The sequence below is a fragment of the Esox lucius genome, chromosome 21 (assembly GCF_011004845.1).
Source record: "Esox lucius isolate fEsoLuc1 chromosome 21, fEsoLuc1.pri, whole genome shotgun sequence".
In the NCBI taxonomy this organism is placed as follows: Eukaryota; Metazoa; Chordata; class Actinopteri; order Esociformes; family Esocidae; genus Esox; species Esox lucius.
The window spans coordinates 8,165,323-8,184,859 of NC_047589.1; the positions used below are offsets into that span (position 1 = coordinate 8,165,323).

Sequence of the window (19,537 nt, forward strand, 5' to 3'; positions counted from 1 at the left end):
GTTTGGGACTTTGTATTTTGCGTTTTTAACTTTCTTCGCGGCCAAGGCACGTAATAGACCGACTGCCTGATTTATATGTCTTGCAGACTCTTGCCCTACAGGGTGGACCAAAGGTAATTGTCAATAACAATCTATATTTGTCAATGTACTATTTTTGGTAATAACAGCATTGTTAAGCAAAAACTAAAATAAATAGTTGAATATACTTTGTGTATTAAGGTGATTACATTCCTCTGCTTTAGTGTGGGCTCCAAATGTCTGTGAAAGAGCCCTCGCGCACCTGAAGATTTGACAGTGGAACAGTCCTAAACCCTCACAGATTTAGCGAGAACGCGCTTCAAAGTATGTGAGTGGGGACATTTGGGATTGGGCCTAGGACTAGGCTTAACCTGTTTCAGCGAAATTGGCAGTTTGGAGCCATTTTCACCAACATTGCTGTTTAATTTTGTATTTTTTTCCAAACCACTATCTTGGAAAGACAGGGTGAGTGGGTTAGCCATGAGTGGGTTTGTCCAGAGTTAGCACTTCAACATTTTGATCTGGGAAGTAAAATGGAGATTCTTTTAATTATTGACTCACAGCAGAGAACTTTTGAACAGGAAGTACAATAAACAGAAATGTTGCAAACAATTCTAAATGAGTGGTTGTTTCATTTCTTAAGCTGGGGGTATTCAAATCTGGCCCTTGAAGACAGTTCTACTCCATTTGTTCATTGCAACCCTCCAATCAGGGACTTATTCAGGCTTAAGACACCAGGTGGGTCCAATTAATAATGAGGTAGAACAGAAAACCAGCAGGCTCTGGCCCTTGTAGGGTAAGATTTGAATACCCATGTCCTAAACCATCAATCAAGAGAGCAGAATGTTAGCTCTAACTTGCTCCTGATGATCAAAATGGGTGAAAAGAGGTTGAATGATAAAGGCTCATTTCACTCTTCACAAATCAAAAGACATTAGCAAAGACTTGGGTTAGCAAGCTTAATATTTTGGAAGATGATCTACATCACTTAGAAAAGACTGACTCCCACATTTTTCAGTATCAGACAAAAAAAGAGGTCAACAGTGTGAACCTTGCTTTTTGTTTTGAAAAGACATGAGGTCTAATACAAGTTCTAAAAATATATACTTATGGTATTTTAAGCTTTATCGGACAGAAACGTAGTAAAATTGAGTTAGATTTAGAATGGATTTAATGGTGCTCCGTGGGATGTTCAAAGTCTTTTTATTTTTTTTAATCCAACCTTGACCCGTTTGGAGAGCTCCTTGGTGTCCATGATGCCACTTCCTAAGTGGTGTTGCAGAGACTGAGGCCTTTCAGAACAGGTGTACTGAGATCATGTGACACTTAAATTGCACACAGGAGGACTACGTTTAACTAATTATGTGACTGGAGGTAAATGGTTGCACCAGATCTTACTTAGGAGGCTTCATAGCAAAGGCAGGTGAATACATACACTTTTCAGTTTTTAATCTTTTTTAAACAAGTGCTTTTTTAATTTCATTTCACTAATTTGGACTACAAGAAATATAAATCCATTTAAAATACGGGTTGTTATGCAACAAAATGGGGGGCGGGGGCACCTGTATTAATGCAAGGCACCTGTATTAATAAAACCAAATGGAGCAAACATTTACCAATGATGTCTGTGGCTTAGACACACACACACACAAAAAGGCAAGTGCATGAACACAACAACAAAAAAGTGTTGCTAAAATAATTACATTTTGTTACACTGTCACAAATGTATTACTTAATAAAACAGATATAGTCTGTATACTCTGTGGTTTCCTGAGAGGTAAGAGTTTTTTCCAAGAATTGTGTAATATTATTTGACCATATCAAATGCACAATAGGCATAGAGCCAGCGGCTCAGCGGGCATTCGGGGACAATGCCCCCCCACCCAGCGAGAAAACATTAATTTAGTTTAGTCTTACCCCAAAATAGTTTGGATAAGATGCTTCCCAAAACTGTTACTGTTAACACTGTTAATTACTGTTGGGAATGTAGCGCTATTACCTTCATCTGCAAATGCGATCAATAATGTGCTTTATTAAGCTTTCCAATTTGATTGACAGCTGTATTTTGCCATTATATAGTCTCAGTAAGCCATGCATGCTAAAATGATTTGCTTTCTGTCCCTGGTGCTGAAGTGACAATAATACATTGGTAGGTAGGATAAACATGCCCGCCAGTGGAAATCAAATGCCTGTCCAACATGTAACATTTAGGAACTGAAACAGAACTCATCGCTGATTGACTGGTTATTTGGTAAATAATGAAATTCATATCTTTTTTATTTTAGAAACAGTTTGTTATAGATCACTGATGAAATCACTTTGAATAATTAATTGTAAAGACCGCAATAAAAGAACATGATCAATCATCACTAATATTAGATACTCTACAGTTGACACAGCTCAGCAGAATCACCTTGGTTCCAAACACATAACCCAGGATAGAGTGGCTGAGTGAATGTGGTTTGGACTTTGTGGAGGAGGGTCATTGTGTCAGAGACGGTGTAGAAGGACAGAGTACCTGCCTTATAGTCCAGGAACATTCCTACTTTAGAGGACTTTGGTCCTGACACTTTAGTCTCAAGATTATTGTGTCTGAAACTATAACAACCTTCACCAGAAAACTCTAAACCCCAGGACTTGTCATTATATCCAAGTCTGGAATTATTATCTCTACCTATTCTTCCCATGTCCTTATAGGAAACAGCTGTAAAAATTGTTCCCCTACTCCTCTCCACCTCCCAGTAACAGCGTCCTGACAGATCCTCTCTACAAAGCACCTGCCACCAGAAAGCAAATCTCTCTGGATGATCAGGATTTGAATCTGTAACACTTTTTTCCACTGTCACCCTTCGGTTTCCCTCAGACAGAGAGAGGGATTTCTGTGCTGTGTTTGGGTCCAGTGAGAGCTGACGGGAATCTGCCAGAATAGAAAAACAGAGACCAAATAAGGGAGTTCAAAGAGGAAGCTGAATCACCTGATACAGTAATATATCTAGTCTGTCTTTAATCACAGTGGAGAAGATATATTTCTATCAGAAGGTTTGTGAGTGTCAGTAGATTGTTGATTACTTGATGAATAGACTCACATTTTAAGAACTGTTCTCTGGTCTTGGGCTCCGGAGGTAGTAGAACCTCTATTGAATTCACTAGAGAAATATATATTTGCAGATAGAAAGAGTATTATCAGCAGGCTATATTACACATGTAGATACTGACTCTTGCATCTCTTTTTTGTGTAGCTGAAGGTCTTACTCAGTTTTGTGTTCGTTTTATTTTCAACACACCTGTGGTGGAGATCTCGGTCCATTCTCCTTTAAAGACGTCTTCTAGTTTATCTCTTAGCTCAGACAAAGCCTTATTCACCTCTCCAAAGTACTGAAGAGGATGAACGACGATGCTGGGTATGTCTGAAGATATGCCGGAACAGGAGAGAAACCGATAACTCTGGAGAGAAAAATTATGAAGGGAAAGCAGATAATTAACACAATATCTTGTCAGTTAAACTGTATAATTTAATTTACTAAATATATAGTTTGAAAGTTAATACATCTCTGTATCATTGACACCAAGATACTTAGGTTTACCTGGAGGAAATGAATGTGATCCTCGGTGTGTGAGAACTGCTCTAGCTCAGTGCTTCTCCTCCTCAGATCAGCTATTTCTTGTTCCAGTTGCTCCAGGAGTCCTTCAGCTTCACTCACTTGAGTCTTCTCCTGGGCTCGGATCAGCTCCTTTACCTCAGAGCTCCTTCTCTCAATGGAGCGGATCAGCTCGGTAAAGATCTCCTCACTGTCCTCCACTGCTGTCTGTGCAGAGAGCTGTTAGGAAGAGAAGGCTCCACATTCAGAAGTCTGCACGGAAATAAATAGTTATGAAGGCTTCTTCAGAAAGTGGCCTGATTTTACCCAGAAGCCTTTTTATCCAAAAAACATTTTGGGAAGTGTATTGCCCTCCTAATTAGTAATACAGACAGCAGGTTCTGTCTCTCAGTGGTGGATTGGAGACAGTACCATGCCTTTCAAGACACGTGCTGGAGCTGAAAAAATTGCCAGAGTTACTGGCTCACATGGATTGACAATGTGCGTGATGTGCGCAACAAAGACAAAGTGCAGGACACATGCCACGGACGGGAAGGTCAATTGGAAGAGGCACCATATAACAAAGGGGCATGTGCTCTGCACAGGTTGAGCCTTACCTGTGCACATGCCTGATTGGAGAAGGGAGATGAAATGGTACATCTCCTCAGGTCAGTAATGCTCACCTTGAGAGACTCCACAGCATGTTGGAGCTCCTTCAACTCTGTCTCTCTCTGCTGGATTCTCTGCTGGACTTTCTGCTGACTCATGCCCAGCTGACTCTGTGAAGAAACAATCATCATTTGTCCAGTAAAACTACTGTATGTATTGTGTAGTATTATTATATAGGTAAATTATTATTATTTTCACAGTTTAGATATTAGACAGCTTAGACTGAACTCTGACCTCAAGAAAATGGGTTTACTTAAACAAACACTGACACATTGAGAATCTTAAAAAAATATTTTATATATTTTTCTCCAAAATTTCCAGAAAGAATGCTTAATTTTTTTAATAACTCATTCATCAACTTATTGTTCTTGTCTAACCTGTTTCTCTGTCCTCTCTGCTGCCACTGACACTGTCTCATGGCCTTTATGTTCATCCATCATACACAAATAACAGATAAAATTCTGATCGGTACGACAGTAAATCTTCAGCAGTTCATCATGTTGGGAGCAGATCTTCTCCTTTAGTTGTGAGGAGGCTTTGATCAGCGTGTGCTTCTTCAGTCCTGGGACATTATAGTGAGGTTGGAGGTGAGTCTCACAGGATGACACCAGACACACCAGACAGGACATGAGGGCTTTTTGCTTTCTGGCCCCGGTGCAGAAATCACACGCCACATCTCCAGGTCCAGCATAGCACAGACTACTGGTAGAAGGCAGGAGTCCTGTCTTCAGTTTCTCCACCACCTCTGCCAAAATGTTATTTCTCCCTAAAGTAGGTCGTTGGGTAAAAGTCTGTCTGCACTGAGGACAGCTGTAGACCCCTTTCAGATCATCCTGATCCCAGCAACTCTGAATACAGCTCCTACAGTAACTGTGTCCACAGGGGATAGTGACCGGCTCCTTTAGTAATTCCAGACAGATAGAACAACAGAACTGGTCCTGGTCCAACAGAACTCCCTTCTGAGCCATTCTGACTGTTGTTGTTCACTGTCACACGAACAGAGTTTCAGTTTCTTTTTTTCAGAAGAGAGAATGTGGGAGTGGAATGGACTTCCTGTTTTGGTCTGGAGGAGGGGTTAGAGGGAGGAAGGGAGACGAAGCAATGAAGTCCAATGCAAATATAAAAATCCTGTGACCTAGGAAGGTCTATAGAATTAAGCCACTTCCTTACATAGTTATAGTATAAACAGGGGCACTTATCTGTTCCACTTTTATTTCAACACACTCCTATCTGTCCTACAGAGCCAAATACCAAGGTAATATTTCTTGTCCAACAGAGGGCGCTCCAGTAACATGCATTTTGTGATCTAGGGCTAAACGTTACTGGCTGGATTCACGGCCACCTTAAGCCTAGTTGCGAATCAAAAAAATCACTGACTTAATAGGAAGACAACCTACAGTGAAGGTATGGAACATGGAAGGCACCAAGGCCAAATGTGTTGCTGATCTATCATTTTGTTACAGTAACTTGACAAACAGAAGGGTACTAATGCATTATGAAACATGATAAATGCCATTATTATTACAATTTCATTCTTTCAAAATAAATTATTCAAAGTGAGTGGAATATAGTGAGAAAAAATGATTTGATCCCCTTCTGATTTTGTACTTTTGCCCACTGACAAAGAAATGATCATTCTATAATTTTAATGGTAGGTTTATTTGAACAGTGAGAGACAGAATAACAAAAAAAAATCTGAAAAACACATGTCCACAGAAGCAATCAATTAATCAGATTCCAAACTCTCCACCATGGCCAAGACCAAAAAGCTGTCCAAGGATGTCAGGGACAAGATTGTAGACCTACACAAGGCTGGAATGGGCTACAAGACCATCGCCAAGCAGCTTGTTGAGAAGATGACAACAGTTGGTGTGATTATTAGCAAATGGAAGAAACACAAAAGAACTGTCAATGTCCCTCTGTCTGGGGCTCCATGCAAGATCTCACCTAGTCGAGTTGCAATGATCATGAGAACGGTGAGGAATCAGCTCAGAACAGGAGGATCTTGTCAATGATCTCAAGGCAGCTGGGACCATAGTCACCAAAAAAACAACTGGTAACACACTACGCCATGAAGGACTGAAATCCTGCAGTGCCCACAAGGTCCCCCTGCTCAAGAAAGCACATGTACAGGCCTGTCTGATGTTTGCCAATGAACATCTGAATGATTCAGAGGAGAACTGGGTGAAAGTATTGTGGTCAGATGAGACCAAAATCGAGCTCTTTGGCATCAACTCAACTCGCTGTGTTTGGAGGAGGAAGAATGCTGCCTATGACCTCAAGAACACCATCCCCACTGTCAAACATGGAGGTGGAAACATTATGCTTTGGGGGTGTTTTTCTGTTAAGGGGACAGGACAACTTCACCACATCAAAGGGACGATGGACATTTACAAGTATTAAGTATATGTTGTGCAGTGAGGCAAATGCAAGTGCAGGCTACTTGAAGGTGCAAAGTGGCATGTGCAACTGAAATGCAGGTATAGCAGCAATGAGGTTCCTGAGGTAGACACGTACATGTAACAACTGAGAACTCAATTATCAAAGCAGTGTCCAGTAGTACAAGGGAGTAGTGCAAGAAGGTCCCTGAGAGGCAGTACTAAGCTTTGGGCGGGTGGGTATGGTTAGTGGGTCACACAGTTTAGCAGGGTCACAGTCAGGGGCGAAAATCGGATATCAACTTTGGAGGGCACAATTACATGACATTTTCTCAAGAGCTATTCTTGAGGGGAACACCAAACACTGGTTGATGTTACTGTAGCTAGTTAGCAAAGCGTGACCTGTGATTCAATGCAGCGAAAATTAAGGCTGGTGACAGTTATAAATGTGTTTTATTGTACTGAGTGGTAGAAGTAAAGAAATGTCAAACATGTCCTTCCTTTGGCTGGGGGGGGCAGTGGATCAAACTAATGTGTTTATAATGAGCACAATTGCTTTCACTGCATATTAGTTATATTTTTGAAATAATAGTGATATATTGGGGGGGGGGGCAATTATAGTTTTCCCCGGATTAGGGGGGTCATATCGTCAGTGATGGAGACTGTGGGGGTGGGGTTCTTTGGCCGGTAGTCTGTGATGGCTTTTCAGGTTGGACCTGGATGAGCTGTAGGACTCTGCTGTGGAAGATGGAAAGATGTTCGCAATTTATTATGAAAAGAGACTCGACAGTCGTTCGTATAACAGTTGATTATTTCAGTTTAATTACGTGGCTCCACGGGAACAATCGTTTACACAAAACAGAGTATAAGTACAGAGACCAAACAGAGCAGTGTCATAACAATTGTTCTGATTATACATTATTACTTTCATCTCTTTGTACCCCTCCTTGTCAGCCCCCCAAAATATTATCTCTTATCCTTTAAGATACATACAAAAACAAGTCGTCATACTAGTCAGAAAACAAGATAGAACCCTACACTTTCATGGCAACCATAGTTCTAGGTCAGAGTTAACAGACCTCCTGATCTGAGCTACCCCTGGTCTCTGTCCTGCCCAAATGGAAGAAACAGAGGAGACACAGGCAACTTCACCTTGGAGCCATCTGTACAGGGCCATAGATAAGATAGGTTTGAGGCCTGGCTCCTCGGTTGTGCCCATAATCAATTCTAAGAACAGGGCATGCTGACCTATGTCTTCTATATGTGGCAACCATGAACAGTCTAAAGCAAATTCAGGCCTAGTCCAGAAAAGTCCATTTATTACAGATAATTTGCAGAATAATAGATAAATAAAGATATGGTAATACATGTCTGTATGGGAGTCAAGGGTGGCTTGAGTGGCAAACAAACTCCAGTCTGTGTGTTGAAACTGGTGCTGTAGAAGTGTCTGACCCTTCTGGCCACACTGATGGTTTCACACGGTTAATGAGGGGTCAATTCTTGGGGAGTAGGAAGAGTGAAAGATGATCAGACTGTCCCAGGTGGGGGAGGGGAATTACTTTGTAAGCCTGTTTGTATACACATGGTCTACTCTAGTGTATTGTCTCCTCTGGTGGGGCTGGAGATATTTTGGTGGAATTTGGGAAACATTTATTTAAGATTTGAATGCTTGAAATTGCCTGTAATCACAAAAACACCACCCAAGTATTCTGTCTGCTTTTTGCTTAAGGCTAAGGCAGCCTGCAGTTTTTTCATTGCTAGTTTAGCATTAGCATCCAGGGGTATGCAGACTGCAATAACAACAATTAGAAGCATTTGGCCATATCAAATACACAAAGGGCCTAGATTCATTTGGAGAAGTTACAATGTAAACTGATGAATTGATAAATAATCAAACTTATTGGAATTAGGCATTTCCTTTTTATGTTACATAGGTAATAATAGGTATACAGCTGTGCTCAAAAGTTTGCATACCATTGGATAATTGGTAATATATGTAAAAAACCAATGTACCATTTGTAAAGAAAACGAGTGAGCAGGCAAAACACAGGTCTTTTATTTCTTATGGGATTCATATTCAACTGTAGGACATAACAGAATGGCACAATCATAAAACAAAACATGGCTACAAAAAAAAGGGAACTGACCCCTGTTCAAAAATCTGAATACCCTTAGATCTTAATACTGTGTATTGCCCCCTTTAACATCAACGACAGCATGCAGTCTTTTGTAATAATTGTCTATGAGGCCATGAATTCTTGCAGGTGGTATAGCTGCCCATTCATCTTTGCATTCCTCCAGGTCAGGCAAAGTCTTTGGTTGTCTTTTTATCATAATGTGTTGTGTTAAGTTCCTCATGACCATATTCTATCATATTCTGTCAGTTACCTCTTCACACCCCTGACAAATCAATAAATAAACTTCAATTAGTGCTGCACACGGCTGCTAGAATCCTAACTAGAACAAAAGAAAATGTGAACACATTACTCCTGTACTAGCATCCTTACACTGGCTGCCTATTAGGGTTAAGGCTGATTTAAAGGTTTTACTGTTAACCTATAAATCAATACATGGACTTGCTCCTACTTACCTTGCTGAAATTATCCAGCCATACATACCTACACGTAACCTACGATTGCAAGATGCAGGCCTTTTAAATGTACCTGGAATTTCTAAACAAACAGCCGGAGGCAGGGCCTTTTCTCATAGAACTCCACTACTGTGGAATTATCTGCCAATTAAGGTTACAAATGCAAACTCAGTTCAAACTTTCAAATGTCTACTAAAAACTCCCCTCTACAGCACGGTTTATGATTAGGTGTGGCCTGGCCCGGGGGCGTGATGGTGACCAGTAGGCTTGATACTGTCCGCCCTTGCTGTCTTGCCTGGTGGGCTCTCGTCGCCACTGGGATGCCCTCCCTCCAATGCCTTTCGGGGGAAGAGTCACTGGCTTGTTGTTGTCTCTCTGTTGCGCACTTGTGCAATTGGGCTGTACGCTGCTGGCAATACTCGGCTCTCATTCAGGGGGGTTGCGGTTGGTGGGTGTCCCTTTGGTTGATGCCTGGCAGTGTGGGTGGATTGATTTCCTGCCTGTTGGGCCCTGTCCGGGGCCTCCCCCGGGTAGGGCAACAGTGTTGCCGGACCCCCCGTCTCAGTTCCAAGGTCTTACGCTGCTATACTATTGTGCTGGGGGATTGGGTCAGTTCTCCTTCCCCACTAAGTTCTCCTTTTCCAATATAAATCGTTGTTGATATGAGGAATGCATTTTCTGAATTTTAGGAGGACATGAGGTCCTGGTCCACACCTGCGGAGTACCTGGTTTGGGGGGCCCGTTTCTGTCCCTGTCCTGGTCCATCTGGTCATACTTCTGACCTAGTCATTTAAATAGACTCTGGATTTAGCCCACATGCATTTATTAATTATTCCAATTGGACTCTTAATATCTCACCCGGCACAGCCAGAAGTGGACTGGTCACCCCTCTGAGCCTGGGTCCTCTCTAGGTTTCTTCCTAAAATGTGGCCTTCTTAGGGAGTTTTTCCTAGCCACTGAAATTCAACACTATTGTTGTTTGCTCCTTGGTGTCTAAGGCCAGGTGTTTTTGTAAAAGCACTTTGTGACAACTGCTGTGGTAAAAAGGGCTTTATAAATACATTTGATTGATTGATTGATTGACCCCTTAACATATAATAATTACATGTTGATAAAACTAGCAAAATAAAAGTACAATCCAATTCCTAATGAACTGAAAAGGTCCAAAACACTTCTGTTAAAAAACTAAAAAATAATAATAAAAATGATTATCTGGTCTATGGGGCTTTATTATTCCTTAAATTAAATGAAAATAAGATACAATGGACACACTCACCTCCAATGAATGTACTAGTGACAGTTTCTACCTTTGAAAATGAATATGGCACTATTAAACATATCTAGATAGTTGTTGAAATTATGACTATTAAGCAACTTCACAAAAAGACAAGTATCAATGACCAAAGGTTGGTTAGTGATCATATGTAGTCCTCTACCTGTCTTGTGAGGAATGAACATACATACATAAGAGATCAATTACCAGTCAATTTTGGAAATCTATTGATTGTTAGGAATGAAGCTACATTCCCATCAAATGTCCTGTAGATCTAGTCTTCTCTGTCTTGTATCAGAGATGTAAATGTCGGTTATTGCATTCAGTGTGATGTGGACCCAGCAAACAGCATGGTTGTCCTAACAAGTCAGTGTAGGTGTGTAGTGGAGTAGTGAGTTTCCAACAGTCCACTAATTCAAGATTAACCCCACAACAGTGTCTTCCACTGTGATGGGATCATTTGACCTTTCCAGTCACCTGGCCCGTGGTACTCTGACCTGTAGTATGTGGAGTCCTTCAGTCCTTCTGGATTCTTGTCTCATCTCACTGTTGATGGTTCACAATGGAGTGTGAAGCCAAGTGATCTGACCGTGGCATCGTTCTGCCATGTGAGTGGTCAGGAGGTTTTGGAACAGATTCATCCAGTGTGGTTGTAGAAATCCCTCTAGAACATGTTGCTGGTACTCACACACTCAGTTGTCTGTGCCCGGTCAGTGACGTGATGTATCATCAGAAAAAGGGTTGTGATGTCCTGATCTGTTAAATGTATACTGCAAAACATCGATTAGTGTGCTTCAACAGTCCATCAGACTTTCATCCACTCATTGTTCCGTATTGTACTGTCAACTCCCAACAATGAAGACAATAGATCAGTCCTGAAAACTAGTGGATCTCAGAAGTTCCATCATTAGAGTGAATCTTACACCCCATTAAGACCCCATTAAAGTTTCCATAATAGTCTATGTCAATTTTCCTTTTCCATCCAGAACTTGCTTGGTTGATGTTTCATTCAATGTGCTATATTTATGCCCGATAGCACATGGCAGTGGAATGAGATTCCATTGTCTGATCAGGCTTGACTTTGCTTAGACAAATCCCCAAAAAATTTAGATCTAAATAAATTGTTACAAAAGTTTTTAGAAAAATACTTGTTTATACATAGAGCTGTTTATCCATAAAAGTCATTTAAAAGTGTTTTCCCTTCCTAACCAATTGCCTGTTCCCTTAGAGGAAACGGGGTGCTTCGCTGGTGGACTGGAGAAGGGGCCTCTGTCCTTCGCTGGTGGACTGGAGAAGGGGCCTCTGTCCTTCGCTGGTGGACTGGAGAAGGGGCCTCTGTCCTTCGCTGGTGGACTGGAGAAGGGAGGTGAAATAGTGCCTTTCCTCTGGACAGTAATACTCCTTGTGAGACACTACAGAGAATGTTTGAGCTCCTTCAACTCTGTCTGTCTTTTATGGATTCTCTTCTGGAAATTAGGCTGACTGATTCTCAGCTTACAGAGGTCGTAATATGGATTTCTTCCGCCCTGAATTGGCTTCCCAAGTACTTTTATCCACCCACCTACCCACTGCCACTGGTTTGCACCACACATTGCACTTTGAGATTTGGCCAAAAATCATTTGGTCTCATCTGATCACAAAACCTTTTCCCACATTGCAGTTGGGTCCAGACATACTTACAGATGGTACTTTTTGAATAACGACTTCTTTCTTGCCACCCTCTCATACAGGCCAGTGTTATACTGACCTCTTTATATGGTCAAGTTACTGTTAGCACCAATACTTTACTCCCAGCCACTGAAATCTGTAGCTCCTTCAAAGTTTTCTTCTGTTGTTTACTTTGCTTAAAAATACTTCCCAACATAATACCAATTGCAGCTTACTAAAATTCATTTTAAATGTCATTGTTTATAAAAAAATATCTGATAGAGCTAAATGTCAGCGTACCGTTTGTAAACCAATGATATAAGGAAATTTGTCAGGTGTCTGAAAACTTATGGAAGGGAATATTTATCTTAGATTGTGTCAGCTTAGCTTTATTTTCATTCATTTTGAAACTCAAAAGTTAAAAACACATTTTCTCATAGTTCTACAAAGAAACCCAAACGAGGTGAAAGCCCCCCAAATAACCCTCACTTACAATGACAGTTACATTGAGTTTAAGCTGGTAATTGACTACAATTTAAATGTATTCTGAAGTTATTGGGCTTTCCATTTGCTTATTTATATTTACACACTTTTATGTATTGTACTTTCAAAACATTTGAGTATAGTTTTTACAGCCATTACTTTCAAAAAGCCTCCACTTCATCTTATTCCCTCCCTGACCCCGGGAAATGAGTGAAAATCCCAGGACCCACTGACCCACTGTAACCTCAATATGCAACACATACCTACGCCCCTGATTATATACAGTATCACTCATGAAATCACTCAGAGGGAATAATTGTACAGACCACAGTAATTGACACAGTAAACATGATCAATCATCACTAATATTAGATACTCTACAGTTGACACAGCTCAGCAGAATCACCTTGGTACCAAACATATAACCCAGGATAGAGTGGCTGAGTGAATGTGGTTTGGACTTTGTGGAGGAGGGTCATTGTGTCAGAGACGCTGTAGAAGGACAGAGTACCTGCCTTATAGTCCAGGAACACTCCTACTTTGGAGGACTTTGGCCCTGGCACTTTAGTCTCAAGATTATTGTGTCTGAAACTATAATATCCATTGTTATAGCACTCTAAACTCCAGGATTTGTCATTCTTTCCAAATCTAGAATCATTACACTTAACTATTCTACTTATGTCTTTATACGAGACTGCTGTTAAACCATTCTTACTATTCCATTCCACCTCCCAGTAACAGCGTCCAGACAGACCCTCTATACACAGAACCTGACACCAGTCAGTGAATCTCTCTGGATGGTCAGGATTTCGATCTTCAATATATGATGTAGGTTTCACCATTCTGTTTCCCTCAGACAGAGAGAGGCATTTCTGTGCTGTGTTTGGGTCTAGTGTGAGCTGACAGGAATCTGGGAAAAGAGCAGAGTGGAGACCAATGAGGGGAGGTAAAACAGGAAGTTAAATCACCTGATATATCTATCTACACTCTCTTTGATTACAGCAGAGAAGAGATCAAGTCAGAGCAGTGGTCTATTTCTGATATGTCTATATTCTTATCTGATGGCTAGATAAGTGTCAGTAGATTGTTAGCTGCTTGACTCACATTGTAAGAACTGTTCTCTGGTCATGGGCTCTGGAGGTCCTGAAACCTTTACTGAATTCACTATAGACACACAGACATATTTCAAAGAGGGAAAGAATATTAGCAAACCATTATACACGTGTAAAATGACTACTGGGTCTCTAATTGGTCTAAACGTATTGTTCTTACACAACCATTTCTGCATTATTTTTCAACCCACCTGTGGAGTAGATCTTGATCCATTCTCCTTTAAAGACGTCTTCTAGTTTATCTCTTAGCACGGACAAAGCCTTATTCACCTCTCCAAAGTACTGAAGAGGATTGATGAAGATTCTGAGTATGTCTGAAGATAGAACGTCACTAGAACTGGAGAGAGACTGATAACTCTGGACAGAGAAAACAAAAGAAGAGAAGAAAGACGAAGGGAGGGACTTGGGGAGCAGATCATTAACTGTTTTTGTTAGTGACATTTGGATAAAATCTTATTTTGAGTGTTCCAAAAGTCACATTATGGTTTATGACTGACTAAATATACAGTTTGAGAATGCTTACAATTCCAAGTAATTAGGCATTTTTGTAAATACTGTTATTACATAATAAGGAATTGTTGTTACCTGGAGGAAATGAATGTGATCCTCGGTGTGTGAGAGCTGCTCTAGCTCAGTGCTTCTCCTCCTCAGATCAGCTATTTCTTGTTCCAGTTGCTCCAGGAGTCCTTCAGCTTCACTCACTTGAGTCTTCTCCTGGGCTCGGATCAGCTCCTTTACCTCAGAGCTCCTTCTCTCAATGGAGCGGATCAGCTCGGTAAAGATCTCCTCACTGTCCTCCACTGCTGTCTGTGCAGAGAGCTGTTAGGAAGAGAAGGCTCCACATTCAGAAGTCTGCACTAAGTCTTACATCCATGGAGACATATTTGGGAGTGTATTCCCTTCCTAATTAGTAGTCCAGACAGACTGTTCCTTGCAGTGGGGCTTAGAGGGACTGGGGAGCGGCGTCTGTCTCTCAGTGGTGGACTGGAGAAGGGAGATGAAATGGTACATCTCCTCAGGTCAGTAATGCTCACCTTGAGAGACTCCACAGCATGTTGGAGCTCCTTCAACTCTGTCACTCTCTGCTGAATTCTCTGCTGGACTTTCTGCTGACTCATGCCCAGCTGACTCTGTGAAGAAACAATCATCATTTGTCCAGTTAAGCTACTGTATTATCTACAGTTCCACATATCATAGCATCAACTGAACTTTGGTTTCACATAAAAAATCAGGTTGACTACATTAAACAGAGGCACATTTGAATAATCTTGGATTTTGACGAATGATATATTATTATCTTAAAATCAAAAAGTAATGCTAATGTTTCATTATTTATCATTATTTATTTGCAGAGGCGGAGCTTGAATGGGTGCACTCATGGCAGCCAATCAGAGGGGCCCATAAGAAGTTTATCTTAAGGTTGAAAAAAATATCAATAGTATTTTTCTAGATACTATTTGATTGACATTGAAGCGATAAACATCTGTATTTTTATTCCTTAACGCATTTGTATGATCGACCAGTATGTGACCAGTGTTGCCAGATGCGGAGGGGGTTGTATAGAAGAAGTAGCGTTTTTTATGTTTTTATGTGGAGTCCGAGGGTGAGTGGCAGTAAATTGTCAGTGAAATATGGAAACCCTGGGTCTAACGTCGGATCTTGTCGGCTCATTTGCTAGCCAATCTCCCGTGGACATAAGTGTTGAACTGTGGAAGATAGCTAGCTAAGTAACAAAACAAAAATGGTACGTAAAATAGGTCTGCTACTCAGAGCAAAGAAAAACTACATTTTATAAATATGAAATATAATATGTACACTTAAGAAACGTAAGAAAGCTAAGCTCCGCCACTGTTTATTTGTCTATCAGACAGTCTTGAAAATACAACTCTGTGGTCTAACCTGTTTCACTTTCCTCTCCACTGCAGCTGTTACTGTCTCATGGCCTTTATGTTCATCCATCGTACATAAAAAACAGATACAATTCTGATCGGTACGACAGTAAATCTTCAGCAGTTCATCATGTTGGGAGCAGATCTTCTCCTTTAGTTGTGAGGAGGCTTTGATCAGCGTGTGCTTCTTCAGTCCTGGGACATTATAGTGAGGTTGGAGGTGAGTCTCACAGGATGACACCAGACACACCAGACAGGACATGAGGGCTTTTTGCTTTCTGGCCCCGGTGCAGAAATCACACGCCACATCTCCAGGTCCAGCATAGCACAGACTACTGGTAGAAGGCAGGAGTCCTGTCTTCAGTTTCTCCACCACCTCTGCCAAAATGTTATTTCTCCCTAAAGTAGGTCGTTGGGTAAAAGTCTGTCTGCACTGAGGACAGCTGTAGACCCCTTTCAGATCATCCTGATCCCAGCAACTCTGAATACAGCTCCTACAGTAACTGTGTCCACAGGGGATAGTGACCGGCTCCTTTAGTAATTCCAGACAGATAGAACAACAGAACTGGTCCTGGTCCAACAGAACTCCCTTCTGAGCCATTCTGACTGTTGTTGTTCACTGTCACACGAACAGAGATTCCGTTTCTTTTTTTCAGAAGAGAGAATGTGGGAGTGGAATGGACTTCCTGTTTCGGTCTGGAGGAGGGGTTAGAGGGAGGAAGGGAGACGGAGCAATGAAGTCCAAAGCAAATATACTGTACATATTCTGTCCTAGGATGGTCTAGGGTGGTGGTTTTCAAACCTTTTTTTCGGCGACCCACACTTCCACAATGACAAACCATATACCGTTTTCCTATCATTATTAATTATTTGTAGCAGTATTAACAAAACTCGTTCTAATTGTCAGTAATAACACAAAATACATTTTATGTTATCAGTATTGACAGTATACCGTTATAAAAACATTATAATCATCAAAATAACAAAGATAATGTATTTTTTTTTCAGATATTAGACTACGTATTATTTTACTTACATTAGGTGCTAAGGTGATGGGTGCACCTGTTTCGTTTTCCTGACTGACTGACTGACTGACTGACTGACCCTTGTTAAATAGCATAGTGGTTAGAGAAGCGGACTTGTGAACTATAGGTCCTGAGTTCATATCTCCTCGCAGGGGAAACAAAGTACGCATTGTGAATTATTCAGTATTGGCAAAAACTTTGCTGGCTGAAACTGTATACAGTTATATTGCGACTGTTTTGAATGGAATAGTTCATCTTCAGTCTGGCTAGAAATTGCTCAATTCTTATGATTGTTCCTAGGAAGTTAGAAGGTATTAGTAAGCCTATTTAACACAATCCTCAATGGACTCTAGCGACCGCCGAAACTTCTGATGCCGTGGCATATGGAAGACCTATGTTCGAGTCTATTGAGAGTAATAAAATGTATTATTTCCGGTAGATTCCACGATTCTCTTGATGAAAAAGTTATCGTCGCCTTTATTGATAGTTAGTGTATAAATGTAAATCACAAATGAAAAGTGTTCTTATGCCATGAAATGAAATAGCTTTGTCAGACTCGTTAGCAGTTGCTCAATTCTTATGACTATTCCTGTAAGTTAGTAGATACCGGTTAACTTGGCCTACATAGTGCTCAGTTTAGAGGTGTACTGACGATAATAACCTTCATTTAATCATAAGAGAAAACCAACGACAGAATAATTATGAAAACATATTTGCCGACCCAGTTTTAATCTCCCACAACCCACCCAGAAAAACACTGGTCTAGGGGACTAAGCCACTTCCTCACACACATATATATATATATATATATATAGTACCTCATAAACAGAGGTACCAATCTGACCCACTATTATTTCAATAGGCTCCTATTTCTCCTACAGAGAGAAATATCTAGAGGTAGCATTTCTTGTCCAATAGAGGGTGCTCCAGTGAAATGTTTTTTTTCAGATCTAGGAGTAAACAAGATAATTTGTCTCAACGCGTAATCATGTACATTCATTATTAAAGTTGTGGTAGCCACTGGTTCTACATGCCAGTCATATATGAATGGATACAGTATATAATATACCAAATTGGGATCAAAAACCTGGATATTACATGGAGAACAATATACAGTGAAACATAAAAGGTGCATTTAGTACCCAAGACAAACATGTTTATGATGTCTACATATTGTTGGTCTCATTATTTAAACAACCCTTTCAAGAACTATGAAATAAAACATCAGTTCCCTGTAGCCTATACATTTAATGGGTTAAAAAGAGCAAAAATACATCTCTGCCTCTTTTGTTGAGTGCTCAAACCTTCCCTTGAATTAGTTATTTTGGCAGCTGTTCTTGGTAAACCTTTTTCATGATTTTTGACACTGTTGCATTCTTTCATTGTCTTCTGTAGTGTGAAGGCCCACCTGAACCAGTTATTTTTTACAATTTAAATATTTAATAAAATGTCTACATTGAAATAGGATACATTTTCAGTCATACACATTTCTATTAACTGAGATTGAACTCAGTCATTGAGTTGTAGAAGAGACTAAAATATGTTTTCTATCCTGTTACTCTTGTGCAGTGGATATTGCCTGACACAATAATATTGTTTCAAATTGCATATCTGGAAAGAGAAGATTGAATCTAAACTCTAAAACAGTAGTTAGCTCATGTCGTTGGTTTGCCCGCTTTTCTTCATAATTTTTATGATTTCTTATTGACAGTGGGAATCATCGGAAGAAAGTTGAAGAGGAGACATGGTGTTGACATTAGTCTTGAACCCTGGCCTCCAGCTGGGAACTGCATACAGTATGTGCATGGAGCCAGGAGTGTTATCACTGGACCACAGCTCCACTTTGTCTTAAAAAGTGTATTGAACTCCCCCAACTCAGGTTCCTATAGAGGCCATATCTCCACTTCTGTTCAGATATTAAGAGACAATGTGTTTTCTTAATGACTTTAATAACACTGAGTACTGCTCTGAGCAACTCCTGTACATTTTTCAGATAAAAACAAATTAGTGAAGGAGGTTATGAAACAGTTACTGTATATGTACAAAAATGTCATGACATGTTAGGGCATGTTTCTTGATTATCACAGTCAGTTGTCAATGATTGGGGTTACTGAAGGGTTTCAAACTTCCACGGGGTACAGGAGAAGACACATGTCATTCCCCCGCTACATGTTCTAAATCATATCCCACACTTTTTTTGTTCTGATCTCTGAATTTTCACAATTCGTTTTAATGTTTCCACAGCAAGACAGCCCCTTAAGACAGCCCCTTACATAACTGCATACTGTGATTTTGTGATGACTAATGGGCGGTCTGTAATCCTTTAAATTTACAGAAATGACTCCTGAAGAAAAGGACATTGTTGTGTCTTATAAACACAAAGATTGCTTTTAAATGTTGTAGGGATGATTTAAAGATGGGCTCTCATAAAGGTGTCATCTGAGATTTGAAAAACCCCAAGACTGACACCCCACTAATTGATTTGGTAAAACGTTGAGAGATGGGAATAGAGAAATGTATTGTAACTACTCAGAGTAATTCAATTCAAAGTAATAAACAACTTAATACTTTGTGTATATTTGTATTTATGATAGTAAATGGCTGGACTAAGCTCATACTGCAAAATATTCTCTTAGAATTAATTTTTGTACATAATCAATTATTTTTTTAATTCATAAAATGGATATACCCATTCAGATTGCCCATCAAAAGTAGAGTATTATAGTACATATACAATGGCTCTGAGAATGAATGTGTTACAAATACCCTCAATTAAAATTCTTGGCACATAAATTACACAGTATGTCTTACTTTTAGTCAGTAAATATGCTTCCGAAAGGAAAAACTGTTGCAATTATAACATTTAAAAAGAGCT

General features: G+C 40.2%; 2 protein-coding genes across 2 annotated transcripts; both read right to left on the reverse strand.

The window, feature by feature from the left end:
- Window positions 1–829: 829 nt before the first annotated feature.
- LOC105008245 (tripartite motif-containing protein 16-like) lies at window positions 830–5,287 on the reverse strand. The gene is made up of 6 exons (XM_013139522.4): window positions 4,643–5,287; window positions 4,280–4,375; window positions 3,603–3,836; window positions 3,303–3,462; window positions 3,105–3,164; window positions 830–2,935 (listed from the first exon to the last, which is right to left on the reverse strand). Exons 1-6 carry the CDS (start codon window positions 5,231–5,233, stop codon window positions 2,403–2,405), a joined length of 1,674 nt encoding a protein of 557 aa, XP_012994976.2. The 5' UTR covers window positions 5,234–5,287; the 3' UTR covers window positions 830–2,402.
- A 7,246-nt stretch (window positions 5,288–12,533) lies between these two features.
- Window positions 12,534–16,464, reverse strand: LOC105008243 (tripartite motif-containing protein 16-like). Its single transcript, XM_013139521.3, has 6 exons — window positions 15,648–16,464; window positions 14,783–14,878; window positions 14,334–14,567; window positions 13,940–14,105; window positions 13,741–13,800; window positions 12,534–13,546 (listed from the first exon to the last, which is right to left on the reverse strand). The coding sequence occupies exons 1-6, from the start codon at window positions 16,236–16,238 to the stop codon at window positions 13,014–13,016; spliced, it is 1,680 nt and encodes a 559-aa protein (XP_012994975.2). The 5' UTR covers window positions 16,239–16,464; the 3' UTR covers window positions 12,534–13,013.
- Window positions 16,465–19,537: the final 3,073 nt, after the last annotated feature.

What these genes read in the sequence shown, in the direction of transcription:
- LOC105008243 (XM_013139521.3), bottom strand. Translation starts at nt 16,238, where the DNA reads ATGGCTCAGAAGGGAGTTCTGTTGGACCAGGACCAGTTCTGTTGTTCT. An exon ending in ATGCTGTGGAGTCTCTCAAG is followed by an intron (nt 14,568 to 14,782) that starts GTGAGCATTACT and finishes TCTTCCTAACAG; the next exon opens with CTCTCTGCACAGACAGCAGT. An exon ending in CAGAGAACAGTTCTTACAAT is followed by an intron (nt 13,547 to 13,740) that starts GTGAGTCAAGCA and finishes CTCTTTTCCCAG; the next exon opens with ATTCCTGTCAGCTCACACTA.
- LOC105008245 (XM_013139522.4), bottom strand. Translation starts at nt 5,233, where the DNA reads ATGGCTCAGAAGGGAGTTCTGTTGGACCAGGACCAGTTCTGTTGTTCT. An exon ending in GACCGAGATCTCCACCACAG is followed by an intron (nt 3,165 to 3,302) that starts GTGTGTTGAAAA and finishes ATATTTCTCTAG; the next exon opens with TGAATTCAATAGAGGTTCTA. An exon ending in CAGAGAACAGTTCTTAAAAT is followed by an intron (nt 2,936 to 3,104) that starts GTGAGTCTATTC and finishes CTATTCTGGCAG; the next exon opens with ATTCCCGTCAGCTCTCACTG.